The following is a 27537-nucleotide window of genomic DNA, read 5'->3' as shown; positions in this document are numbered from 1 at the left end:
AGGTGCTACTAATCACCTACAACACCTGTGATGTCATGCAGCTGCGCTGAAGCTACATTTATCAGCGCCAGAATTCCCATTGCTCCAGCTCAATAATATGTAATGCATTTCCACCTTTCGCTACTTGTGCCCTGGTATATTTTAGATTGTGTGGTTTAGCATCCCAAAACTGCACAGTGTATTAAGAGTGACACCATTGTGGAGGACTCGAGATTAATTTTGACAACCACGGGTTCTCTAAAATGCACCCTAAGCACAGTGCTCATGCGCTTTTGCGTTCCACTACCATCGTAAAGTGGCTACTGCACCCAAGAATTGAAGCTGCGATCTTGTGCTCAGCAGCAGACCACCGTAGCCCCTAAGTAGCTGCCACTGCGGGTGCCTTGTATTGTGAGTGACTCACCAGAGCTAGCATCTGCCAGATGTACTCCTCGATCACGCCCCAGTCCATGGCACCACCAGTCGGCTGCTCTTGGCTCGACTCAGTCTTGGCTGGCACTGGTGATGTGGCCAGCCCATCTGCTGGCAGCAAGGAGGGAGACACCAGAGCCTCAGCTGTGGGTTCCGGAGGCACGCTCTCCACTTGTGAAGTCACAGAGGATCCCAGCTCCACCTCAATGCTAGGTTCTGACGGGGGCGAGGCTGAAGACATCAGGAAAGCCGCACTTTCTGCGGAAGACTGCTCGGACTCTGGAGTCAACGGAGTTGTCGCAAGAAGGTTTTCAGGGGTAGTCAGGTCTGCATGATGCTGCTCCAGTGACACTGTAGCCAGGATGGACTCCACAGGTTCAACGAATGAGCTCCCCTCCGAGTCCTCATTTGAAGGAGACAGTGCTGTTGTTCCAACACTAACGTGTTCAGGCGGTGCTGACAGCTGCGATAAAAGGGGCTCAGTGGATGAAGAATCCTGCATCTGTTGTTCCTGTGACGGCAAGGGCAATTCTGATGGTGCAGGTTCAGCAACAGAGCTTGAACTCTGACCTGTCTCTATTGATTGCAGAGCTGGAAGTGCAAAAATAGAGGTTTCATTGGATTCGGAAGACAATATTATTGAGGGACTGTCAACAGAGGAAGTCTGCTCCGTCAGATGCAGTTCTCCCAATGGCACAGTTGCATCTGATGAACCTAGTTTTTGAGTAGAGCTTTCAAGAGGCTCTGCCTCCTGAGGTGTGGATGATGGAGCAGTAACGGGAGCAAACTGCTCTGACAGAAGTGATGAAGAGGTAACAACGTCTTCAGACGTAGCTGGTTTTGTGTGCAGCTGGTCGAACAGTGGAGCAATTGAGCTCGGAGTCGCAGCAGGTTCTTCAATGGAACTCGTGCCAAGCCCCGTTTCCACAGGTAGTGAAGTTGCAGTTGCCAATGAAGAAGGCTGCTCGTGCAACTGTGATGAATAAATGTCCTGCGAAGATGTTAGCAGGCTAGACTGCTTAGGATCACCTGAAGGCACATCCGAGCTGTCTACTACTGCAGATTTGTCAACTAAGCTTGCACTCAGATCTGTTTCTGAAAGTAGTGAAAATTCACTGGCTGGCATGGATGACTGTTGAAGTGCTGCTGAGGACAGAAGTTGCTCAGTGGTAGCAGAGTCAGGCTGCTGAACAGGCAGTGATGGTGTAGCCAGGTCAGACAACACAGCCGTATCTGAAGAAGTTGCACTGAGGGCCATTTCAGAGGGTGCCAAGGACAAAACTGCTCCAGTAGGTGCCGTGTCATTCTCTATTGTGTGGTTCTCCTCAGAAAGTGATTCATCTGCTTCCTCATCAACTTCACCAGGGATTGGCTTTTCTTCTGCACCATCTTGCTCACCTTCACCTTCTTCCTCAACAGATACTTCATCAGGTGCATCTTTCACCGTCTCCAACGACATGCTCAATGGCTGCTCACTAGAGGTTGCCTTTTCTTTCTCAGGATCTGCATCGTTTACTTGTGTGTGGTTCAAAGCCGGTAGCTGTGTTGCACTGGCTGTCACAGGCTCTTCTGAAGCTTTATTACTGTCTGCTTCATGTGACAAATCGACCTTTACATCTGTCATAAATGAGGACGACCAGCTGTCAAGTGAAGATGTTGCTAGATCATCGACAGTGTTCTTCAGCTGGGTCTTGGCATCGATCTCGTCATTCAGTTCAATGGCTTCCTCGTCATCGCATATAGAACCACTCATAACAGTGCCGTATATCTTGCATTTCTTCACAACTGCTGGGCTTGGCGTTGCCTCTGTGGGCACAGGCTCTGTGGGCAATTCTGTGGCTGCAAGCAAAAGTATTTACAGCAGTAGCGAAAACCTGTGAGACAGGTTATAAAGCACTTAAGGAGGCCCTGCAACATCTCTTCTTCAAACCAGAGAGTGCACTGAGGAGAGTGCAATACTTTGCAATATTCATTCAATTCTTAAAGACATTGTTGAGAAGAACCTAATGACATATATGTGGAGCACAATGGTTACTTTATCCACTGCCCGTCAACACACTTCCTCTCAAATGCCTACAGCAACTTGCAATGTCTATTCCTCCTTTCAGCAGTGCACTTATGGTAATCCTCCAAGGTTAGCGCCTGACAAGGGTGGCCCCGACAGGTGATACGATGGGGAAGATGTCTTAACAAACGCCACTACCACATTTACTAAAAGGTTAGAGGGGCATGCATACACGTGGAAGCTTTCGCTCAGGATTAACTCATGGACATGAACAACTGCCCAATGGCTGGTGCATATCGTCTGTCATGCGGTCTATTACAGGTGCCACAAGGTCACTTTTGATTGTGATTGAGCTCTACTGGCATCAAATTTCCCAATCAAGATTAGCTCACTAGCACAAGCTGCGAAGAGACCCAATCCCTGTCACGAAATTAAAATTAAATTATGGGGTTTTACTTCGGTTTGCCGATGACATTGTTCTATTCAGCAACACTGCAGAGGAGTTACAACAAATGATTGAGTGCCTTAACAGAGAGAGTGTAAGATTGGGGTCAAAGATTAACATGCAGAAGACAAAGATAATGCTGAATAGCCGGGCAAGGGAACAAGAGTTCAGGATCGCCAGTCAGCCTCTAGTCTTTGAAGGAGTATGTTTACCTAGGTCAACTAATCACAGGGACCCCTGATCATGAGAAGGAAATTCATAGAAGAATAAAAATGGGTTGGATCACATACGGCAGACATTGTCAGCTCCTGACTGGAAGCTTACCATTATCATTGCAAAGGAAGGTGTACAATCAGTGCATATTACCAGTGCTCACATATGGGGCAGAGACTTGGATATTGACAAAGAGGCTTGAGACCAAGATAAGAACCACACAAAGAGCGATGGAACGAAGAATGCTAGGCATAACATTAAGAGACAGAAAGAGAGCGGTTTGGATCAGAGAGCAAACAGGTATAGCCGATATTCAAATTGACATTAAGGGAAAAAACTGGAGCTGGGTAGGTCATGTAATGCACAGGTTCGTTAACCGTTGGACCATTAGGGTTACAGAATGGGTACCAAGAGAAGGAAAACACAGTCCAGGATGGCAGAAGACTAGGTTGAGCAATGAAATTAGGAAATTCATGGGTGCTGGTTGGAATCGGTTGGCGCAGGACAGGGGTAATTGGAGATCGCAGGGAAAGGCCTTCATCCTGCAGTGGGCATAAGATAGGCTGATGATGATGACGTGCCAAAACCATCATCTGATAATGAGGCACGCCATAGAGGAGGACTCCGGAAATTTAGACCACCTGGGGTTCTTTAGCGTGCACCCAAATCTAAGTACACGGGTGTTTTCACATTTTGTCCTCCTAAAAATGCGGCTGCCGTGGCCGGGATTCAACCCTGTGACCTCGGGCTTAGCATCATCATTATCATCATCAGCCTGGTTATGCCCACTGCAGGGCAAAGGCCTCTCCCATACTTCTCCAACTACCCCGGTCATGTACTAATTGTGGCCATGTTGTCCCTGCAAACTTCTTAATCTCATCCGCCCACCTAACTTTCTGCCGCCCTCTGCTACGCTTTCCTTCCCTTGGAATCCATTCCATAACTCTTAATGACCATCGGTTATCTTCCCTCCTCATTACGTGTCCTGCCCATGCCCATTTCTTTTTCTTGATTTCAACTAAGATATCATTAACTCGCGTTTGTTCCCTCACCCAATCTGCTCTTTTCTTATCCCTTAACGTTATACCTATCATTCTTCTTTCCATAGCTCGTTGCGTCGTCCTCAATTTAAGTAGAACCCTTTTCGTAAGCCTCCAGGTTTCTGCCCCGTACGTGAGTACTGGTAAGACACAGCTGTTATAAACTTTTCTCTTGAGGGATAATGGCAACCTGCTGTTCATGATCTGAGAATGCCTGCCAAACGCACCCCCGCCCATTCTTATTCTTCTGATTATTTCAGTCTCATGATCCGGATCCGCAGTCACTACCTGTCCTAAGTAGATGTATTCCCTTACCACTTCCAGTGCCTCACTACCTATTGTAAACTGCTGCTCCCTTCAGAGACTGTTAAACATTACTTTAGTTTTCTGCAGATTAATTTTTAAACCCACCCTTCGGCTTTGCCTCTCCAGATCAGTGAGCATGCATTGCAGTTGGTCTGCTGAGTTACTAAGCAAGGCAATATCATCAGCGAATCGCAAGTTACTAGGGTATTCTGCATTAACTCTTATCCCCAATTCTTCCCAATCCAGGTCTCTGAATATCTCCTGTAAACACGCTGTGAATAGCATCGGAGAGATCGTATCTCCCTGCCTGACGCCTTTCTTTATTGGGATTTTGTTGCTCGGGCTTAGTAGCCCAACACCATAGCCACTAGGTAACCACGGCAGGTGCTGTCGAGAAAATTGGTTCCAATCGGGCCTAATCACAATTGAAAGTGCCACGTGTGACTTGTGTATATGTCATAGACTGTGACAATATAGAGTGGCCCTTGACAGCTGCAGGAGATCGAGCAATGTGTTATGCGACTGTGGGCTACCAGCTGCATGCCAGAGAACAATATTTGGTTTGCATGTTCAGGACCGCATTGCATACAGATTTGCAGAGGCCCCACAAACACAAAAGGTATAAAACATGCCCATACGTGCTTCTATTTGGTACATAATAAAATTAAAATAAATGAGGGAAGCCACAACAAGGAAGCTTCTTGAATGGTATAGATTAACCCTTTTTGTGGGTCCTATTGACACAGACCTTGTCTACAATACTTGTGCCAATCGTGCCTGCTTTGGTAAAAAAACATTGGGTAGTAAAAATGGCACCTGTATCAGCTACGACACAAGCAATGGTCATCATTTCCTGTTTCCTTATACACTTAATACCAGTATCACAGAGAAACTTGCAACTGTAATCAAGCCTGATCCAGATGAAGTGCTGCCACACTGGCACTTTAGATCACAACTTTGCTTTATCTGGATCCTGTCAAGTGCAATCCCTACATTGTGGTTGAAGCTCGCACTAAAAAATCTGCACAACAAATTTTACTGCATACTAGGCAAATTTGCCAAGTGCTTTCGAACCACTTAGCAATACCTGGTGCACTAAAGCTCACTCAACTTGACCCACATTTGGACCGTGCAGCAGCAATTATCATCAATCACAATAGAAAAATTCAATCTTGATAGGGCTCAATCGCAATAAAAAGTACCCATGTAGCACTGGTATACTACAAGTTCATGAAGCAATATGTGCCTGTTAGATTTGGCTTTGGAGCATTGACTATAAAAACCAAAATGGTAGAGGTTACCTTGTGTTGCTTCCTCTGAAACTGCCTTGAAAGGCTGGATGGACAGAACCTAAAAATCAAACAAAAGGCTCTTAATAAGAATCTATTTTTACTGTGCCATGCAATGTGCTTACCTCAACTTCAACAAGTTTCTCTTTGGCTACAAACATCTTTTCAATCTTGATAACATTTTCTGGAGCGTAGCCACGCTTTTTCCCAACCTATAAAATGTTATATAGAGTGACGAGCCGACACTAATATGTTGAAGTAGGCAAGAGAGAGAGAAAAGTTTAATAACAAAGGCACACAGGTCGGCTCTGCACTGGGTGAATAATGATAATGAATGAGGAACAAGATCACCAATGATGGCAACAGAGGAATGAAGCAAACTGTATAACTAATAGCCTAGAGTTAAGACACATTCCTTTTAAATTAAGGGAAAATGAGACATCCCCACAAATGCAGCAATTGCTACAAAGGAAACCGATACAGGTTCCTCGAAAGAAAGCCTCAGAGTTGAAGAAAAATTTGTCTTGGTCCAGGACTCGAACCCGGGACCACTGCCTTTCCGTGGCAGCCACTCTACCATTTGAGATAACCAGACAGCTAGCAGATGGCAGGGCGAAGTCAAATTTGTCAACAACTCGAAGCAAAGGCAAGAGCTTAACATAATAGTTCTGCGGAAACCCGCAAGGTGGAGAGAAGTAATTAATTAAGGGAAAGTGAGACATCCACCTAATTGTAGCAATTGATACGAGGGAAACCCATATGGGTTCCTTGAAAGAAAAGCATCGCAGTTGAAGAAACATTTGTCCTGATCTGGAACTCAAACCCGGGACAACCACCTTCACTTCTTAATTACTTCTCTCCACCTTGTGGGTTTCCACAGAACTATTACGTCAAATTCTTTTTAAATAAACAAGAAGGATGGCCCGAATACTAGATATTATCATGCCGAAGGCCCTCTGACAACGCTTGGCTGTCAAGACAAGCAAGAACATCAGTCAACCTCCGTTGATTTTCCATGCATGTATTGATGGAAATCACACTGCACATGCTTTATATCCATGCACATGGCACAGCTCGCAGTCTGGACACTCAGTGTGTCGCATGAAGTGCATGTAAAGGCATGCAATTGCCACTCCCAGTCAAAGACCATGCGGAAGACTGGCACTGACACGCTGAATTTTTGGTGGTAGCTGGAGGCGAGAGCAGCGGGTACCTGAACGTGCAGAACGTCGCTCTTCTCTGTTCTGCCGAAGACTGTGACCTTCTCATTCTTGCCAAAATTGATGAACTCCTCTACGATAGGCGCATAGGCCTGTAACGTGACTCCTTCACCTAGTTTTCCTGCAACAAGAAGCACATAATTACTGCTATATGCTATATAAACATATTGAGGTAAAGCTGCAATACATGTTTCATTATTTCGGCCACAACAAAATAAAGAACAGGCATCAAGTCCAAAAATGTATAAGAAGGCGTTTCGAAAGACAAGTTCGTCGACACGATGAGAAATCAAAATTGGCGCAAACGATAGGTTGACTAGTTATGTCAGTTACCAAGCTTTGCAGCGCTTATACCGCTGTGCATGCAGCCGTGAACGGGCAATCGGATTTACCGCAAGAAATTACGCAATACACAGCGAGCGAGTTAAAGACGGTTTGACACAAGCGACCTTATTTAAGCACCACCACATCGAGCCAAAAATCAGCAGCCGGTGCAATTGTTCGAAGAGGAGCAACGAGAGAACATTCCCAGCGATATCAGTTAGGTGACACAAATTATGTCACAAGCTTTCTAGATCGCCAGACGACACTGGCCGCTTGTTTCCTTCGGTTACCGGCTCGCTATTAGATAAGCTGAATGGGCCGATACAGTGAAGTGCACAACAGAAACAGCAATATGTTTTCGTGTGACAAACTGGCAGTCAGCACTTTAGAAACCACGGCATTTTAGAACCCGAGGTCACAGAGCATACCGATATCTCACCTTGGCAGTCTTTGTCGGCACATAAGATGTGTGTCGGTGGACTTGGCGCTCTAACGAAGTGAATTTCACATAGAAAAGCCATGCAGAGCACAGCGCAAGGAAAACCGCTGGCGAGCGCCATGCTCCGAGTTGTAGTACACGTCAGGAGGAACGGAGGCTAGTAGAGGCAGCAGCGCCGTCAAAAGGAGCTGACGTTACGGTGCGCGGCGAAATGAGATCGGCGCTTTCGAGTTGACGATCTAGCCGAGCAACACGAAAGCAACATAGGTTTTCGGTCAGGTCATCCGTCACATTTACACAATTCGTACGCGAAAAAGGGGGCTCCGGCTGGCTGCTGCCGCAGAATCGGCGGACCATGCCAACCGCGATAATACAGGGGGCGCTACAGTCAATGTGACCTCCATCAGTTTCCCCACCACAGACAGGTCGGCCGGTGAGCCGATCCCGTATAAACATGCTTCGTGTACCGCTAAACCAGGGGCTCAGGGCCTCGTTCAAGCCCCTGGTACAGACTGCGCTTCCCCTACGCACTGCCGCATGCCTACAGCAGCAGAAACAGCAGGCGAAGCCCGAAAAAATTGAGGTCTTCATTGACGACCGGCCCGTGCTCGTCGACCCTGGTACCACCGTGCTCCAAGCTGCCGCAATGGTTGGGGTTGAGATCCCGCGTTTCTGCTATCACGAGCGGCTATCCGTGGCGGGCAACTGCCGCATGTGCCTCGTGGAAGTGGAGAAGTCCCCTAAGCCCGTGGCCGCGTGCGCGATGCCTGTGATGAAGGGCTGGCGAGTCCGCACCGACTCGCCCATGACGCGCAAAGCCCGCGAGGGGGTCATGGAGTTCTTGTTGATGAACCACCCGCTGGACTGCCCTATCTGCGACCAAGGTGGCGAGTGCGACCTGCAGGACCAGTCCATGGCCTTCGGCAGTGACCGGAGCCGCTTCACCGACGTGCAATATTCGGGCAAGCGCGCCGTCGAGGACAAGGACGTCGGACCGCTGGTCAAGACCATCATGACCCGCTGCATCCAGTGCACGCGCTGCATACGCTTCGCCAGCGAGGTGGCAGGCGTCGACGATCTCGGCACCACGGGCCGTGGCAACGACATGCAGGTGCCTTCCAATCCCTTCCCATATTCAGCATCGTCTGTGGCTGCTATCTTCGAAAGACACGCAATCGGCGTTTCTTTCGTTTTTCAAGTCCCACTCTCTGCTGGAACAGGCACCACAGCCTTCAATACATAATCCATGTCTTTGCGCCTCGAACGCAACGTGGAAAGATGGTGCATTTACTTTCTTTTTCGTTTGAATGGATAAAGCTGTCTCGTGTAGATTCCTCGTTGGCGTTGCATAATTCTCGCACGTGCGTCGCAGCGCTGCGTCACAAGTTGGTTCCTGCGCGTGATTATACATTTTAATAGTTTTTATTTACTAGTTGTCACAACTTGTCATTATTTCGCATTATTGGCGGCGCCTCCAGGACACCAAAGTGGCAACAGTAACACCAAAGCTAAAACCTGGGCTCGTCTTTAGGTTGGGGCACGCTCCGGACACGGAAGCCTCAACCAGCGGACTGCCCTGCTTCCACCTTTGATCCCCCCTGTGCCCTGTGAGTGCCCTGCAGATCCTGCGCTGCCTGCTTTATTATAACCTCAGGTGCCCTCCTGAGGCCTCTGTTTGCCGGTTACATGTGCCCTCCTAGAGCAGTACTGGTCAAAAAATGCAATCTATCATCGTGACAAAAAAAGCACCCTGCAACGAAAAAGATGCCACACGAGTTCTGCAGTACTGCTGCATCCGTGCGAGGAAAATTATTCAATGCTAAGAGGAATCTGCCGCTGTCTAGTGCCTCTGCCAGGTGTTCGCATCTCGACAAGTGAATTTTTCTCTGTTAATGTTTTGACAAAAACAAATGGGCTTATGTAAACATTTACAAACACATGTCTGCTTGCAAAATCTCTGATAAAGACAGCTCTTGTCGAGACATGTAATATGGCTAACACTGGGATGTTCACTGCCTTAAGTCATGTGACCATGTGACTCTCCCATGGCTGAAGGTGTTCTCTTACCCAGGTTGGCACCTACGTGGAGAAGATGTTCATGTCAGAGCTGTCAGGCAATGTGATTGACCTGTGTCCCGTGGGAGCCCTGACATCAAAGCCATACTCTTTTGTGGCCCGGCCATGGGAGACGCGCAAGGTGGAGAGCATCGACATACTCGACGGCTTGGGCAGCAACATTGTTCTCAGCACACGGACGGGCGACTTGCTTCGGGTGCTTCCGCGGGGTAATGATGACATCAACGAGGAATGGATCTCGGACAAGACGCGCTTCGCCTGCGATGGCCTTCGCCGCCAGCGCCTCACAACACCAATGCTGCGAGACCAGAAGGTAGGGCACCTTTTGTGTATGGCTGTTCATTGCATCACAGGCCCAATTTGCATACGGCCACTTTTTTCGATAGCCGAATGAGCAACTAGTACTTATTTCCAGGAATAGTTTATATGTTCCATCCATTATACTGTAGACATTACAGGCTCCAATGCGTTTCTAATGTTATTTTTTTCTCCGTAATTGCCTTGAATAATATGCTACTTCTTGCTGGAGGAAAACCTTTGTATTTATTTATTATTATTATTTTCATTGTGGGTTATGTGGCTGCCTACATTTGACATTGCACTCTGCTTGTGGGTTTGACAAGCCACATGACCCTGAAAACTTGCCTGATGCCGCAGCTCCGTGCTCTGCCTAATATGGAAGTGAATGATTGGCTGGTTTGCAAGGCAGAAAGAGGATTTTCTACACTTCCACACCTGGGATAACACAGCCCTAAATGCACAGCAAAATCGGTATTGCCATTGCCATCTCACAGCATCATCCGTCAATATATAGAGCAGCCTGAACATCACAAGTAGGTGCGTTTTATACTGTTCCTGATTTGTATGTCTTTTCATCAGCCTTGCTTAAATGCTGAAAGTGCAAGAAAATGCATGGATAGAGGGATTACACGACTTGTGTCTGTTCTTTTGCACTTTACTTTCAGTATGTCGTACCAGCAAGGCCAAATTTCTACCCTTCTCTTGCTTAAGTGGCCTCAAAGTGATTTCGAAACAGATTGAGCTGGCTGAAGTTCTGAAATTAGTTTTATTCAATTGTAGTTATGTTGGGTCTTCTAGTGCAAAAACAAGTCAAGCTATCTTGTGCTTGAGCTTTTTAATCATTCACATCTAAAATATAGTGAGTAAGTTGTGTGTCAGCCTTCCTGTCCTTGAAGGAAGAACTAAAGTGAAGTGGAAAATGAGCTGTTCCTGGTGGGTCAGGTGTTCCAGGTGGTGGTTTCATTCACACTGCTTGTCTGCCATCACATGCTCCTAGTTTTCTACGCGTAATTCAATGTGTAAGCAGGTGAGCACTCGGGCCATGCTATGCTCTCAGGCTTTCACTTTTCCCCTGATATGAAAGCCTCAGTTGAAACCGAAAGTAGCAGTGACTGCTGGCATTGCTCTTTTTTCTCATTTGTATTTCGTCTGTGCAGTAGGAAAAAGAAGAAAAAAACAACTAGCTGAAACCATAGAAAATGACAGTCGAAGTCAGGTGTAGCTTTCTGGTTTTTCTGAAGAATTTCTGGCGTGGAGGATGGGGCCTTGCACACCCTCTCGTCTACTCTCTACTACACCTATGTGCATGACGCCGTCACCTGCGCCTACCAATCAAGCACCTCTCTCTCCTCGTACCCTGCATGTGTATTTTCCTTTCACTCTTTACTCTTCTCCTCCTCATTCTTGTTATCATTAACTGTCAATAGCCACCAACCACAAAAACCCAAGTAAGTAGCTAAAGAAAGCTTTCACTTTAAGATTGGCTATCAATTGTGCCAGCAAGCTCACCTTGACATCTTAACCAACAATGTGAAACACATGGCGCAGGGAGTGCTGCAGCCGTGTACCTGGCCAGAAGCACTGTCAGCAGTGGGCAGCCGCCTTTCGTCTGCGGCTGCTGCTGCATCTCCAGACGGCACAGGAGGCATTGTGGCTGTGGCAGGTGCCCTGGCAGATGCTGAAGCCCTGTTAGCGCTCAAGGACCTGCTCAACGCATTGGGCGCAGAAATACTATGCACAGAAGAGCGGTTCCCAGGACCAGCGGACATGCGTGCCGACTACCTGTTCAGTGCAGGCCTGGCTGCTGTTGATGAAGCGGATCTGGTACTGCTGCTGGGCGCCAACCCACGCTGGGAAGCCACAACGCTCAACGCACGCATCCGCAAAAATTGGCTGCACAACGAGCTTCAGATAGCTGCTGTTGGCCCACCCATCGACTTCACCTATGATTATGAGCAGCTGGGTGACAGCCCTGCCACATTGCAGGCCCTAGCATCAGGATCGCATCCTTTCTGCAAAGTGAGTACTGCTGGGGCTGTGCTCTGCTCAGGAGACCCACGAGAACAATGCAGCTTGTTTGCATTGTATACATGGGAGCATCTCAGCTGAGTATGAACAGTTAAAGCTACCAACAATACTGGACATTGAGACACTGTCTAGGATTTCATTAGAGGAACAAGGACATGAACCTGGATAAGTAAAATACATATCTGCAATTGCAACCCGGATCAGTCTGTCCAAGTGTAATGGACCTTTTCCACATCCCTGTAAGGTGGCTACCCTTCACAGCTCCAAATACCCCCAAGGACTCTTGTCCACAGGCCCACTTCGTGCATTTATAGAGAAAGCAAAAGTGAATGCTGTCTTGCCTTGGCTGCTTTGAGCTCCCAACCATCACTGGCTGCTTTGTCCACTGTTTGTGGTGGGGCCCCTTGAAAAGGAACAGTAGCTGCAACCTTGTCCCAGAGAACTGCTGCCTCAGTGTGCCGAACACCACATTTCTCGGAGTAATGCATGGAGAGGAAAGCAGAAATAAAGACCTGAGGTAGCTTGACAGCCCCAGCAGATTTTACCCTGTGGGCTCTGCGTTTCAGACAGGAATGGAGTATGTGTGTGGCCAATAACTTCTGGGCGTCACCACAGCTTTCCAGGGCAGCCAGCTTACAGAGGTGTGGAAAAGGTCCATTGGGCAAACTAGCCTTTTACAACCAACTATCCTAACAGTAGTTGAGTGTCTTAGAGAATTGCCATTGACAGCCAAAGTAATTCATTCAGGGAGATTTGATAGGAACTAAGAAACAAGGTTAGGCTACCTTCTTTAGGCATAGCCTTTATTTCTTCTCTCTCTCTCTCCACCCCGCCCTCCCTCTGTGTGTCGGCAATCAGTGGAGGTTGTTAAGTTGGTGCAGTTTTTTGTTGCCGAGCATGAGATAATGGTGACCGTGAATTCCTACGCTCACAACCGTGCTCTTATGGTGGCACTTGGAATGCAGAAGCACACATGTGCTTAGAACTTCTGTGCACATTAAAGAACCTTAGGCCTTTGATGCTTATTCAGAATCTACGGCTGCATGTTTGATCACAGCCTAGATGCAAAAATCAGTGGCTTAAAGAGAAAAATAAGTTGAGCTGCATCAGTAAATTATGCATTACCAGAAGGGCCAATCCTGTTGTGAGATGTGGCTTGGTAAGCCAAAAAAGGCATAAAAGTGAAGTTTAGTGAAGTTCCCACATGAGCACGCCATGATATTGTGGATTTTGATGGCAGCTGCTTGGACCTGGTTAAATGCTTATTGGTGACGATGAACCACCATTGTATTTTAAAGGAGTCGGAGACTAAGCTTAGCAAGCTGCTGGATCATTTACTGCACCACAACAACCCAAGCTTTGAAATTCATGACGTCACTTACTGGCATGAGGGTTCAGCACAAGGTTAAAGGAACAGAAGAATTAACTAAAATAAAGTTTTGAAAGAATGCCTTATCATTCTACACCTATTTAATGTTTCTGGCTAGTGTTCCTTTAATCCAACAAATATATGTTGATACAGGCATGCACTGTCCAAACGCTATTAAGAAAATGTTTTATCTGGGTCGGGCAACTTTTATCTAGCAAATATTTTGAAGTATGAAACTGCGGCACTGGATGCATACAAAAACAATATAGATATTTCGGTTTTCATACGGAAGGTTTGTATGCAAGAAAGCATGAACTACATCCACTACCAATAGACAATACCCAAAACCTGAAAGTAAAAAGCAAGTGGTGAATTAACCATGCATAAACATATGCCACAGGTAATGTGGGTAGTGGTGTTGGAAGGAGTATTTCCACTCTGCCAGTTGAGCAGAGACGCACTTGTTTGGAGTAGCAATTATTTGCGGTGAAAACGTGAGGTGAGGTTTTGCAGCTACCATCTGGCTGTACGAGCGTTTGCAGTCTTCCACACTCGCTGCTACGCTTACAGAGTTGAGAGATTAGCTTTTGTTCATTGTACAGCAGTCGAGATTGTGTCACAGTGCATGCTGCTGTGGCTTGCACGAGTCAAAGATCTGGAGAGAGAGACGAAGAAAAGGTTATTCAAGGTGCTTATGGGCACATCACTTCATGCGCCATTGTGTGAAAAGTGCTGCGCAGGGCTTTCTTTTTTTCCTTTCTTTCCTTTTTTGTTGTTCTTTTTATTTTGGTGTCTTTTCAACACAATTGCAATAGCTAATAAACCCATGTTGTTGCAGAATGTTTGTTTACTACACTAAGGTTTTGTTCAGTTTAGTGGTACCTTGAACGCCCGCCTATGATATACTGAAAAACATATTTACACGTCTTGGGGCATAGCTTGCCTCCAAACAGTGATAGTAATCTGTCTCACTTGCATATCCTTTCATTAAAACTCTGCGCTCGCTACTTTACTGTCCGGAATGCTATGTCACGCAGATAAATGCGCATGCCATTCATGACTTGCAAGTACTGGGCTCGTAGTGCGGGGTAGTTGACTAGCTTACTCCCCCCCCCTTGCAAGATGCATGCAAACACGGTCAGGTAAGCCTAGGTCAGCTCAACTTCTGACTCGACCTGCTCACTTGTTCGTGCAAACAAAACTTCTGTCGTTGTGGTGCCAGCAAAGCCATTGCACATGTGCTGTGAATGTGGTGATATTGGTTCCTTAGCATGGATGAATGCAAGTGTTGCTGCTATCTTGCCTATCTAGAACAACGCGAGGATAAATCCTAGGGATCACATATATTACTCGGAAATCAATACTGGTAGTAAAGTATAGGTTCTTTTCATCTCTTATTGCCAATTATTATTGATGGAAGCTTTCATTCATTTTGTTGAAATTTTGCATTACCTATGCGCAAAACTGCACTGCCATTCACAATGCATGTCATAAGAATACACACAGAAAACTTGTATATTGAAATTTGTATCAACATTGGCTGGCCGATTACAAGATTGTTTACAAATGGAGGTATTGTGAATTCAGCCCCTAGCTCTAATAACTTTTACCTGTCTGTGATATTCAGTTTCAGTGGTTCTTTTTATTAGCTGTCTGCTTGCAGTTGTACTGGGCCATACATACAGCACAGTGGAACTGTATTGATCCGTTTGTCGCTGTTGTATTTTCCCTGCTGCTCTGTCACGTTTTTGCGGTCATGACTTAAAGCCCATTGACTCCTATGTATTCTGTAATGTTCCTGCATGTTGCGATGTAATTGAATGCAGTGGTCGCATGAATTAAGTGATGCAGAGGCAAATTTGGAAGTATGAAATGGCAGCAGTATGTGATCGTCGGTCCAAATAAGCTTGTCACGGTGTCGTGGTATTTTTTGCCGGTTCCTTAAAGTGAGCTCATGCGGTGAAGCATATTAAGAGCAGAAAGGGGCGACTGTTACGGAACGTAGTATGTGTCCCTTAATTATATATGCACGCAAAGCTGTTTCTGACATTGCTGTGGTGATTTGGGACCTCCCCACTGTTACATTTTCCCTGCTGTTACGTCGTCTTTCTGCGGTTTCTCGAAAACTGCATCAGTGGGGTTCTACTGTGTCTGCTTAAAGCTGCTACTAAAGCGATATTGTTTTTTTCTGAGCAAGTTAAGCAGTCCCTACTAGGCCCTTCCTTAATAAATATCAGGTCATGCTGCCAAACCTGCTAATCAACGACAAAACAGCAGTGATGGTGTACAATTGTATAATTAATAGTTGTCCACTTCACTATTCAGTTTTCAGGTCTTCCCAGTTAGAGACTACGAAGCTGGTAACCAGGTGTAGCCACTAGTAAAATATTTATAAGGGAAAATATGATTATTTAGTGTTGGTTTCCCTTTGTGGAACAATATCCCTGTCCAGGTAAATCAAAATAAAGCCTTTCTTGTTACGCTGAAACATTGTTCCAAATAATATAAAATGCAAGGTGTCTCCCACCTACATGGAAAAAGAAGTTATATTACCTGCCTTGTCTTACATATAGTACCTGTCAGTGTTGTGGAGGTATGGATCTATTCTAGCTTCATGCTGCGGATATAGATGCTCCTTATGTACATTTCTTGCATTTACTTACTTCGGCTGATAAACTTCAACTTAAGCGTCATAGCCTTTTGTCCTTGCCAGACCCTGTCACAGGCCCAGCGCCCCCTGGTGTTGGTCGGCAGCGTGCCACTGCAGCGCTCCGACGGAGCGGCCGTGCTGTCACTGGCACGTCAGGTGGCTCGGCAGGCTAAGAGTGCCGAGCCTGGGTGGCGGGTGCTCAACGTGCTACAGCGGACGGCCAGCCAAGGAGCAGCCTTGGACCTGGGGTACCGGCCGGGCCCCGACAGCGCCCGCCAGGCCAAGCCGTCTGTGTTGTATCTGTTCGGTGCTGATGAGGGTGCCGTGATGCGAGAAGACCTGCCCGCCAACTGCTTTATTGTCTACCAGGCAAGCTTCTTTCCTTGTCCACATAACGCCTGCTCTAAAGGCCAACTGCAACAAAATTGCACTTTGGCTAAAATGGCTCTATATGAGTAATGTATTACCATTAAAGCGATCTTGGCAAAGGTGCAGGGATGGCCAATGTCTAAATTTTCATTAGCAGCTAAGTAGATGATGCGTGCACCTGGTAATCAGCGGATATGATGTAAGCCTGAGCATGTCACTCCCAAGCCAACAAACAGCCACTGTCTTCACCTAACCTCGTAAATCGTGCCAGTCACTTCCAGCAAGTGGTAATGGTGGTAAATTTTTCTCCCAGTTGTGGTATTAAAACCATACACCTTTACCAGCTTTTTGTGATGCATTCACTAGTATTTCAAATGTAAAATTTTGCACGGAGGCGGCTGTGTATCTACACTGTCTGAAAGTAGGCTTTTTAAGTGGTCTTGTATTTCATTGCAGTTGGCTTTTAACCGTAAGATTGAACACGTTTTGGGATTGAAGCCTTTGTTGTCTTAATATTGTTGTATCACCATCATTGCTTATTTCAAGCTGACGCTGTAAGCAATAGTGATAAATTAGTTTCCAACCATCTATTTTGGGAGTTTTTAACAAATTGAGCCATTTGTGTAAACATGCATTAAACTACAAAAGAACATGTGCACTCTAATTTGGTCCCGTTGCTTGCTTGGGACGAGTTCATAGATGAAATAAACGTTCCGCTTGTATTCGGCTGCTTTTAGGAAAGCTATGTCACCTACTTGGTTGTGGGAGTTATCGAGTTGTCGACCTGAATTTGTTCGGTTCCTCTGGTCTAGGGTCATCACGGTGACCGAGGAGCTGAGTTGGCAGATGCAGTGCTACCTGGTGCAGCCTACACAGAAAAGCAGGCCACTTATGTGAACACGGAAGGGCGTGCTCAGCAAACACTGCCTGCTGTCACCCCTCCCGGCTTGGCTCGTGAGGATTGGAAGGTGAGATTCCTATATTCCGTTACTAAGGCAGCACTACTAAGGATACATAGAGTTCTCTCACATGCAAGGAAGATATAGGTATACATCATGTAATTCAGTGCAGCATTAAGTCCCACACCTTTATGTTGCAAAATATAACACGATTATTACATGCAAGACATCGCAGCTCTGAGAACTTGTTTGACTGGACAAGTAGAGAGACATTTTTATGACCAGCGGCCACAGTGCACCGCTGGCACTCGCAACTAAAACATAGTATGTAGCATATCGGAAGCACCAAAATGCACAACAACTATGTTATTTCCCATAGCCTTGCAACCACAAGTTGTAGTTGCAATATATGAAGTATTTGTGCACTATTTGCATAGCTTCTGCAGCATTGCCTGTTAAGCATGAAACGGAGTGTAGCCATGGTGACAGTGTTATCCAACAGCCTTTTTTGGAGAAATGAAACTGCTGAAGGCAAGTCCCTACACTGCTGGCCCTTCAAGGCTTCATTTCTATGGTGCTTTTAGTCCTTCCTTTGCCTTTATATTGCCCTTGTTTTATTATTTTGATCCATTATCGTGAAGTGCATGTTAAAATGAAACAGACCCTGTGTCTGTAAAGAAAAACTAGTGGTGCATCCTTACTGATGAATACTATATGTGTTGGAAAATTTAGTATTTATTGCACTAGTAAACTAATACCTCTTGTCACATGGCATGTCTAATGTCATTCACAGTAAGCGACAGTCGTACCGAATGTCATTGCGGTCTTGCATTCCCTGTCTACACGGGTATACAAACTGACTTACGCAATTGTTGATCGGTACCTTGCGCACGCAGGCACTTGGCAAACGAGATGTATAATTTCAGGTTGCGCTTCGCCCTGCGCAAATCGGTGAGGTGGTCTTCCCACATATTCAGCAGCGCACGCATATTGTCGTCAGTCCAGTGCACTTTTCGCTTCTCGTTCTCCTACAAAGCTGCAGAGTTGGCTTCCATGGTTGGTGGATAGGCTTTAGCGTGGCACCACTTTGAAAACAGTACGCAGAAATGAAAAAAAAACAGACAAGCGTTTGTAAACATGGCCAACAAGATATGCTAGCGTCCAGTCAGAGACTGGGAACAAGAATATAGCTGCACAAACCACTTCCAACTGTCGTGCTGTACGTGATGAAATTATTATAAAGTTCATAACAGCAATTATGGCAACCTTTACTCTGATTATATTTCGTTTTAACTTGTAGATTTCGTAATTTTTGCCAAGCCCCTGTTGTCGAGATTACACAAGTCGCGCTTGCATGAGATTGAGAAACTCATTCATTTGGCGAATGCCATTAGCCACTTTGAAAACAGTACGCAGAAATGAAAAAAAAACAGACAAGCGTTTGTAAACATGGCCAACAAGATATGCTAGCGTCCAGTCGGAGACTGGGAACAAGAATATAGCTGCACAAACCACTTCCAACTGTCGTGCTGTACGTGATGAAATTATTATAAAGTTCATAACAGCAATTATGGCAACCTTTACTCTGATTATATTTCGTTTTAACTTGTAGATTTCGTAATTTTTGCCAAGCCCCTGTTGTCGAGATTACACAAGTCGCGCTTGCATGAGATTGAGAAACTCATTCATTTGGCGAATGCCATTAGCCACTTTGAAAACAGTACGCAGAAATGAAAAAAAAACAGACAAGCGTTTGTAAACATGGCCAACAAGATATGCTAGCGTCCAGTCGGAGACTGGGAACAAGAATATAGCTGCACAAACCACTTCCAACTGTCGTGCTGTACGTGATGAAATTATTATAAAGTTCATAACAGCAATTATGGCAACCTTTACTCTGATTATATTTCGTTTTAACTTGTAGATTTCGTAATTTTTGCCAAGCCCCTGTTGTCGAGATTACACAAGTCGCGCTTGCATGAGATTGAGAAACTCATTCATTTGGCGAATGCCATTAGCTGTGAATGTCATTCACTATGCCCATGTAGAACCAACAAATGGCATTAAGACGTAATCTCATTTGTTGCGAATGATATTACATGTGCCCTTTGGCAGGGGTATAAGTTGTTTTGTATGTGGCAGCACAGTTACATCACCTTTCTTTCTTTTGTTGTTCCACCCACACAATTGCATATTTGTTTTAATAACATTGCACATAAATGTACTATCACATTAGGTCGACACAACACCACTGCTAATATAGTGCTGATACCAATAAACTTCAGTCTAGGTGGCAGACAAGTCTTTCAGCTAGGCTGATGCCAATGCAACTGGTAATAAAAATTACAGTATTAGTGGATGCACACTGTCAGTTTACATTGTGACGGTCGTGATTATAGCTAACACATTGCATTGGTGTTGTTGGCTTTCCATGATAAGATCAGCTTTAGGAGACCGGGACATCAGATGAAGGTGACACAGCATAGCACTGTAACTGACTGAATCTTTATTCTGATATGCATCTGAATAAATATTGAAAACGGTATTGGAACAAAGTGGAAAAAGATCAAAACCAATATCGGAAAGTGCAAGACAAGACAGCACATGCAATATGTGCCTTGTCTTGTACTTTCTGATTTTAGTTTATCTTTTTTCACTTTGCTTCTATACCATTGTCAATATTTGTTCAGATGTGCATCAGAATAAAGCTTCAATTAGTTCAGGACTGTGCTGCATCTCTTTTGTCTTGTCTCCTTTTGACCTAATGCTGGTTTAGCATTAAAGCAGGGAAAGTGTGGGTCGAATTGCAGCAAACGATGCAGTGGGAGGGTGACTGGCTGCCGCAGGTTGTTCGTGCTTTGTCGGAAGTGGTAGGAGTGCCCCTGCCCTATGACAACCTGAGCGAGGTGCGAGGTCGCATGAATGAGGTCGCACCACACCTGACACGTTATGGGGAGCGCCAGGAGCTGCTCGTTCCCGAGGAGGATAGCAGTGTTAAGGCTGGCAAGACTGAACTCTCTCTACAGGAACCCCTAAGGCCACAGCTGCTGGCACTGCGCGACTTCTACATGACGGACGTCATCAGCAGGGCGTCGCCCACCATGGCCCAGTGTGTGCAAGCCGTCGACCAGCAGGCCAGCAGGCCCTACTGAGCCACTAGTGTGTTTGTACATAGGAATAAACGCTTGAATAAACGCCTGCCGATGAATTGCTTGCTTCCTTGCATTAATAACACTGTCATTCATCACATTGAGCATATACCTGGGCACTCCATCTGTCAGGTCTGTGGGCAGCATCCTAACGTGGTACACACGCACTGGGAATGACCCTGTCCTCGTGCACCACTACCACATGCATTAATATCGCCTCGTCCATGCCTTGCACCTGGGAGAGCTGGGCCACATCTACCAAAGACCTGTGCCACACTCTGGTGCGCCACGTCTGCAACATCCAGGGGGTGATGGCACTCATCGACAATTTACCTCCGCAAGTGGGGATCATTTGGACTAGTCGTCACAAAATAAAGTTTCCTTGCATTAAACCTTACACTGCCATCCCCAAGATAACTCTGAAACCAATCTCCACACACTTCCTGCTACTCGCACGCATTCTCACTTTGCAAGTTCACTGGATCCTTGCCCCTCTCCAAGTAACGTGTCCAAAAAATATGTTGAAGACCAGTTGCTGCATCCATTATGATGTCAGCTAAACACAAAATTTGTCGATAAATCTCTCATGGCAGGTGGAGCACATTTCTCAGTTTCTTGTCGATTCGTTTCGGTGGGGCAGATGGCGAGTTGGCGTGGCTTGTCCATCTATGCTTTACAACGTGGACAAAAGTAGTGTTGTAGAACTGAATAAACATATGGAAAAAAAAAATAACATGGTAGGAGTTGACAAGCTGGAAAAAAAAGAAAACCCGACAGTTAAAGGACAATCATGAGCAAAATTTTTGAGACCCCTAGTGCCGCGAGGAAATTTGCTTTCGCAGCATGTGTGCAACTAATCCAGTGTACAGTCGAGTGGAAAATTCTAGACCACGGCTCAAGAAAAACATTAAAATTTTCTAGCAGAGCTGTGTAACATGGAATTATCTCAACGCATTACATTGGTTGAACAGCCACACATATGCTGTACAACTTGATTTCAGCCTGCATTCCAGGTGTGAAGCCTTGTTTGTGGTGAAGCTATGTGTTGTAGCGAATTCCAATGGCAGATTCAGAGTATGTCCAGAGTAACATTTTCTGCTCTTTTTGGAGCAAGACCATTCCAATGCCAGATCGAGAGCACCATATTAGTCTTCCACTGGCAGATTTAGAGCACAGAGGTGATTTGACTACGTGGGAGCAATCAAAACTGCTCTGCCAAAATCAGCCCTGAACATTTGACTGATGTATTTCTTGTTTCTTCCCAAAACGCTTCTAGGCCTCTGTTTACACCAATATCAACGGATGCAATGAATGCAGCTACACCGCACTGTGCGCTTTTGCTCACAGTACTTGAGCAGCACCTCTGAATGTGACTATTGAAGTTCGCATAGTGTAGAGATGATCCTGACTGTGACGCTGAAGCCAGTGCTTTCAAGCAAGCCTTCAAAATAATGTTTTGGCTTCCTGCCATGAGGCCAAAAGCAATCGGTTACATTGAGGATGTCGTTTGCTGCTCCTCAATGAGCAGCTGTGTGTGATTTGTAAGGATAGAGAGGTTTGAGGAGAGCGGGCTGTAAGTACTAGCATAGCTTGAATCATATCCTTATCGCCATGATGTCACGATACTACTACATACGTGAAACAAACATTACTCTCTGCGTTTGCCCTGACTAACCCCACTCACGCTTGACGATATCAGAAGGCTAACTGCTAGTGTCGGTTGTGTTATCTCCATCTCCAGGAGGGTCATGGAAACGAAGATTATTGCAATACTGTCTACTGGGCTACAACTACTACAACGAAAGCGTAACTACAGTGGCTGAAGCGTAACTGTGGCAACAAGTGACGGGAAGCATAGCTCTGACTGTGGAGTCTTCCGTCTCTATCCGCACGCCTCTACTGCAAAGCCATGTCTGTGCCGTGCCAGCGGCGCTTTCTGCTAGAGAGGGTGGTTTCCCTTCATACCCACGTTCGAGTTTGACAGTGCCCTGTAGCTTTCTAGAATCCCGGCACTCAGCACTGTGTTCACGACAGTTCCATCACCGCATGTCCCATTAGGTTAGTCTCCTGGTGACCTCTTGACATATCCGCTTGCCCCGTCCACTTGTGCATATCATTATGCTTTTCACACTTAAAAAAAAAAAAAGAATTGTGAGGTTTTACGTGCCAAAACCATGACGTGATTATGAGGCACACTGCAGTGGGGGACTGTGGATTACTTTTGACCACCTGGGTTACTTTAACGTGCAGCTAAATCTAAGTACATGGATGTTTTTGCCTTTCGCCCCCATCGAAATGCGGCGGCCGGTGCTGGGATTTGATCCCGCGACCTCGTGTTTAGCAGCTCAACACCAAAGCCATTAAGCAACCATGACAGGTTTTTCGTACTTTGTAGTTTCAATTGTCCCTCTAGATGTTATCTTCTAAAGTGTCCCCTTTTGTGCAAAGCTGCAACGTGGGAGTCAGCAATTTGTAAAAGCTTTTTGAAAAGTTTTGTAAAAGTTTGTACATTTGCTTCTACCCTGCCTTTTAGGAAATAACATCTTCCATTGTTGGTCGGTGCTTGTATTGCTGCCTGTTGCTACGTCTCTACAGTGTCGTGCGTGCTGCGCTATGCATCACGGAGAAGCCGCCGCTGGGGGGCGGAGGCGCAGACGAATCGGCACGCAAGTATAACGCGGGTGGCTGCATGGTGTGCACGGGTGCAAACTTGCTCTGGCGGCAGCACTTATGTTCCAATTGCGGATTTGGAGGCGCCGCTCTACGCCGCAGTCGGTCGCTCGCGGAATGGTCGCTAGTGGTCACCCGCTCCGAATCTTCCATTTGAATTCGACAAGGTCTACAGTAGCGTGCATGAATAGGTGCGGCTATCTATGCTACTCTCGCCTACTCCGTAGCCGAAACGCAGCGGTAGGAAGGCAAGCCCAATTTTATTGACTGTCTTATGTTGTGTACCAAGAAACTAAAGACTTCCTCCTCCCACCTCGCCCAAGCAAGAACGTAATATGACCACCATTGTTTCGAAAGGGGCGCCGTTCCTAGCCGCCATCATGCGAGTCGCCAGAAAATAAAGCAGCAGCTTTTTAATATTATGTTAATTTTGCTGGAGCGGCGTACAATTTTGGCTTTTTATGATTGTAAAGACATGTGAGACGTTTTACTCCCTGTAACATCGTCAAATTAGTAGGCCCTGAACATTGGCTCTAATGCCCATCGACATCACCACTATTTCAACACTTCGAATCAATCCAATCCAATTTAAGAAAGTAAGTATAAAGTAAGGTAGCCGTTTTCAGAATGTGCAATAGGGAGCCAGGGAGCGACCTCCATGCGGAGAATCGGAGTCTGCGGATGATCTAATAGTCCGCGTACTTTCGAGCTCAGGCATAGAGGGCTCAGTGTTGTAAGCGGCAATGGCTAAACGACGACGACGGTGACCACAATGGACGAAGACGACTGGGAAGCCCGCCTCGCGGACGTCGAGTGGCAGCGGTTGCAGGCAGCGCGTGATCAGGACGGGCTTCGCGACGGCCTGGCCGAGGGAAAAGAGCGCGCACTGCAGGCCGGTTTCGACCAGGGATTCCGCGAGGGCTTCCAGCTGCTTCGCCAAGTCGCTGTCTGGAGAGGCCTGGTTCGGTCAGTTCCCGCCGACTACTGCGGCAATTAACGTTGATACAGGACTAGCACGGACTAAACGAAAGCCGTCGTGTCCTTCGTTCATCAAGTTTTAATTTGGCGTTTTTCCGTGGTGCAGCAAATCCAGCAGTAATTATCTTTCCAGGGGTGCGTGCAGTTTCGCCGAAGGCGGCGATCGGTCAGAGCTGACTGAACTGACCGGCCGACTGATACAGCTCGAGCGAGACCTGCTGGCAGGCCGCGCGGGCGCAGCGCAAGTGCGCGAGACCCGCGTCCAAGTGCAGTGTGCGCTGCAGGCGCACGGACTTAGCCTGCCAGACGAAGACAGGACGCAGGAGCAATAAAAAGAGTGACCACAGAAACACGCTTCCTTCCGCTCTTTATTCTCATTGTCGCCGCTCTGCGTTGCCGATTCGGAGCTGTTCCATTGCCTAGATAGGAAGCTGATCAGCACTTCGTGCGGTACGGGCTGCCTCTCCTCGACAGGCACGAACAGGTCGTTCCGGGCGATCTTGAGCCAGCCCCAGTAGATGAACGCCATCCAGCCAGTGGTGATCACCGTAGCGTACCCCGGCATAAACCTTCGCCACGACACTGCAACAACAGTTTGGAGGGTTGGTGGGAACAAGCTTCAGATCCCTCCCATCACACAATGCTCGCCGGCTCACACACAGAGCGCATCTTTCGTGCCTCCTTAGCGACGCTACTGCGGCCCGCGCGGACGGAACGCAGTGCGCGTAGGCACGTGCGTTTCAACAAGACTGGTTTCTTGCAGCCTTTCTTAAGCAAGTGGCGGTATAGGCGCTTTAGCTTGGACACGCCGTCCTGCTCGCCCTGTCGCTTCTCGACTAGCCACTGGACAAGGCTACGTGCCCGCGCAGTGGAAGCGAGAAGTAGCAGAAGTGTCTCAAGCTGGTGGCCTTTTCGCATTCGCTGCATTATGTACGCCGCCGCTAACTCGCAGTCCGCGACGGCCTGGGCCACCAGCGAGTCATCTGACGGCCGTCGCGACCGCAGAAGACGCCGAAGGGTGCGACACAGCTTGCGCACTCGGCCCAAGCCGCTCTCCGGAGGCAACCGATTGAAAACGGTACGCACAAGCACGCGGAGAATGCCGACCTCCGTTCTCAAATGACAAAGTCCGGCACGCTGAGTAGCCATGCGACCCCGGGCTGCCCAAGACTGCGGCTACTCACTTGCCCTTGACGCTGCGCCCTCGGAGATGCCGCTGTCGCTCAGCTGCTACCGATTGATGGAAGATCTCCGTCGCACAGTCATAACGCTCTTGTTCAAGTTCTGTGGTGATCAAATCCTATTAATGCTGCACCACTCTTGTTCCTGGCAGAGCTGACCCACGCTGACAAGCGGCAGAAATAGGATATCAGATAACACTGGTCGGATGAACTCTACGACGCTCTTTCACAGGTGCATCCACCAATGCTTCGTTTTGCTTTCACACGCGGAACGATTGGCTTGGCACGGATTGGCGAGGCTTTTGGCGGTAGCTGCCAGCTGCGTGACTGGCTGCTCCGTCCTTGCGCACTCTGCGTGTGCTACATTGAGTAGAGTATCTCTAGCGAGACAATCGACACTTATATATATTGGGAAGGAAAAATTCACGACGGTGGGTATGCGCAGTCACCCATACAGCCGTGCAGGTCCGTGCTACTTGCTGCTGACACATGTAAGACCGCTCCGTCGCAGCATCCACGGTGCGTAAAATAAAGATTTTTGCCGATCCTAAAATTTGTCGACACAGACACAACTTGGTTTCTAAACCGAAGATAATAGCTGAGACAACATGCCAAAAGCTACGGATCATCAAAAATTATTTTTAGAAATCATACGAAGCTAATTGTACATAATAGATTATTTTTGCAACTCGCTCCGTCGGCGCCGTGGCTTAGTTGGTTAAAGCGCCTGTCTAGTAAACAGGAGATCGTGGGTTCGAATCCCACCGGTGCCTGCATTCGTGAATGTGATGCCGCATTTTTTTTTTTCTTTTTCGTACACGTTCGCGCAGTCTTTGCTTCCTTCTACTTATGTAAAACCCGTTTCACTGATTTGCTCCATAATTTCGCACCCATTGCCCCAGCTCCTGTGCCACTGAAATGAAAATGGGAACTCGAGGCAGTTCACAACAAAATGTGCCCAACAAGCTATAAATGAAGCCTCAAGAGCTATGGCAAGCAGCATTGATCGGTGCTGAAAGGCCTTCAACTGATGAATACACTGAAGTCAGTTGAAGGTGGCAAAACACAATCGAAAGGAAGTAGTGCTTTGTAAAAAGATAGTTGATATCCATGCTAGTACGCACTGTTTTTTTTTTTTTTTTTATGCAAAAGCATCAAATTGCCCATTGAGCGAAAAAGCTGGTGGTGTCTGTAGCAGCGAAACGGCACCTTCCCATTGGCTGCGACACCACATCACAGTATAAAGAACCAACTACGTTGCAGGTGCGCCTCGCCTAGCCTCAATGGAGCAGAGCGGGCGAAACGGAACACATGCTGACACGATAGCACACCAGAGTTGTACGAGGGTAGAGGGCATTGTTGCAACGGAGCAGATACTTCTTTATTCTATGCAGATACGGTGCCACGCCACCGCGGGGCAAGACGGGTTCTCGTCGGCCTCGCTCTCGTTTAGTTGCTGCACATGCCTGCCTGCCTAAGTGACCGCTGCTGCTTCCTCGGTCTGTCGTCATGCAGTGTGCAGTGGCCTTGATTTCCCAGCAATATCATCCAAATGAATCGACTCTACAGCCAATGTGCTAATGTAGACACTGTACAAGAAAAAAATAACCCTCACCAATTTAATCACAAAACTCGATAACATATACCCCGCAGCAAAACTCGCCAAACATTACTTGCAGCACAAAACTCATACGACAGCTCAGCAGCGTTCAATTGCACGTTAATGCTTTCACATTCACAACTCGTAATAAGAGCTCATAGGCATCCTCGAATTTGTTTCTTGTTTTTTTTTTTTTTTTCAGTACCAAACAATCTGCATCAACCATGGCACAAACATTATGTGCTTCCCCTGTGGCAATGAATAAGTCGGGCACATGGTGCGACTGGCATCACGGCAGTTTGTCCAGTCCAAAACGTAGGGTCCGAAATTTCAAGCCAGAAGCCTGCCGAATCAACTCGCATGGGACATAGCCAAAGGCACGTGGATCTGCCTTACTCTGGCCTTGATAAAGGAGTGCACTAATTCGAGGCCTCTTATTTAGCCCCTTGTGGACAAGAACGACTGGAACCACTCAGCCCTCCCCCTCATGAATTTCAGTTGAGTTGAGTTTATTACCTTAACAGTCCCCTGCAGGGGCATTACATACGGGGTGGATTTTTATAAAATAGCGAAAAC

General features: G+C 46.8%; 3 protein-coding genes, 1 long non-coding RNA gene and 1 other non-coding gene across 6 annotated transcripts in view; 3 read left to right on the top strand and 2 right to left on the bottom strand.

Moving 5' to 3' along the window:
- The window catches only part of LOC126545092 (uncharacterized), a 44202-nt gene extending 36199 nt beyond the window's left edge, over window positions 1-8003 (bottom strand). Inside the window, exons 1-5 of the mRNA XM_050192796.3 lie at window positions 7693-8003; window positions 6923-7050; window positions 5835-5921; window positions 5722-5770; window positions 404-2250 (exon numbers count right to left, since the gene is read on the bottom strand). Of these exons, the coding sequence (XP_050048753.1) occupies window positions 404-2250; window positions 5722-5770; window positions 5835-5921; window positions 6923-7050; window positions 7693-7813 (2232 nt within the window). The 5' untranslated portion in view covers window positions 7814-8003. The remainder of the gene's footprint in view (window positions 1-403; window positions 2251-5721; window positions 5771-5834; window positions 5922-6922; window positions 7051-7692) is intronic.
- A 69-nt stretch (window positions 8004-8072) lies between these two features.
- ND-75 (NADH dehydrogenase (ubiquinone) 75 kDa subunit) lies at window positions 8073-20591 on the top strand. Of its 2 annotated transcripts, none has more exons than XM_050192815.3 (6): window positions 8073-8803; window positions 9764-10081; window positions 11617-12087; window positions 16179-16484; window positions 17297-17452; window positions 20230-20591. In XM_050192815.3, the coding sequence occupies exons 1-6, from the start codon at window positions 8147-8149 to the stop codon at window positions 20533-20535; spliced, it is 2214 nt and encodes a 737-aa protein (XP_050048772.1). In that variant the 5' UTR covers window positions 8073-8146; the 3' UTR covers window positions 20536-20591. The 2 variants fall into 2 exon arrangements, with proteins under 2 accessions (XP_050048772.1, XP_054934207.1); XM_055078232.2 differs by having other exon boundaries at window positions 20194-20591.
- Window positions 20592-23795: 3204 nt separating this feature from the next.
- LOC126545116 (uncharacterized) lies at window positions 23796-24530 on the top strand. Its single transcript, XM_050192842.3, has 2 exons — window positions 23796-24168; window positions 24314-24530. The coding sequence occupies exons 1-2, from the start codon at window positions 23975-23977 to the stop codon at window positions 24510-24512; spliced, it is 393 nt and encodes a 130-aa protein (XP_050048799.1). The 5' UTR covers window positions 23796-23974; the 3' UTR covers window positions 24513-24530.
- LOC126545119 (uncharacterized) lies at window positions 24531-25624 on the bottom strand. Its single transcript, XR_007602291.2, has 2 exons — window positions 25365-25624; window positions 24531-24762 (listed from the first exon to the last, which is right to left on the bottom strand). It is a non-coding gene; the product is annotated as an uncharacterized lncRNA (long non-coding RNA).
- A 436-nt stretch (window positions 25625-26060) lies between these two features.
- Window positions 26061-26134, top strand: TRNAT-AGU (transfer RNA threonine (anticodon AGU)). The gene has a single exon. It is a non-coding gene; the product is annotated as a tRNA-Thr (tRNA).
- Window positions 26135-27537: the final 1403 nt, after the last annotated feature.

This window comes from Dermacentor andersoni, chromosome 10 (genome assembly GCF_023375885.2).
Source record: "Dermacentor andersoni chromosome 10, qqDerAnde1_hic_scaffold, whole genome shotgun sequence".
Taxonomy (NCBI): domain Eukaryota; kingdom Metazoa; phylum Arthropoda; class Arachnida; order Ixodida; family Ixodidae; genus Dermacentor; species Dermacentor andersoni.
The sequence above is the reverse complement of the archived record's forward strand: the minus strand, read 5'-3'. Positions and strand labels throughout refer to the sequence as shown.

What these genes read in the sequence shown, in the direction of transcription:
- ND-75 (XM_055078232.2), top strand. Translation starts at nt 8,147, where the DNA reads ATGCTTCGTGTACCGCTAAACCAGGGGCTCAGGGCCTCGTTCAAGCCC. An exon ending in GCCGTGGCAACGACATGCAG is followed by an intron (nt 8,804 to 9,763) that starts GTGCCTTCCAAT and finishes TCTCTTACCCAG; the next exon opens with GTTGGCACCTACGTGGAGAA. An exon ending in GATCGCATCCTTTCTGCAAA is followed by an intron (nt 12,088 to 16,178) that starts GTGAGTACTGCT and finishes TGTCCTTGCCAG; the next exon opens with ACCCTGTCACAGGCCCAGCG.
- LOC126545116 (XM_050192842.3), top strand. Translation starts at nt 23,975, where the DNA reads ATGGACGAAGACGACTGGGAAGCCCGCCTCGCGGACGTCGAGTGGCAG. An exon ending in GTCTGGAGAGGCCTGGTTCG is followed by an intron (nt 24,169 to 24,313) that starts GTCAGTTCCCGC and finishes TTATCTTTCCAG; the next exon opens with GGGTGCGTGCAGTTTCGCCG.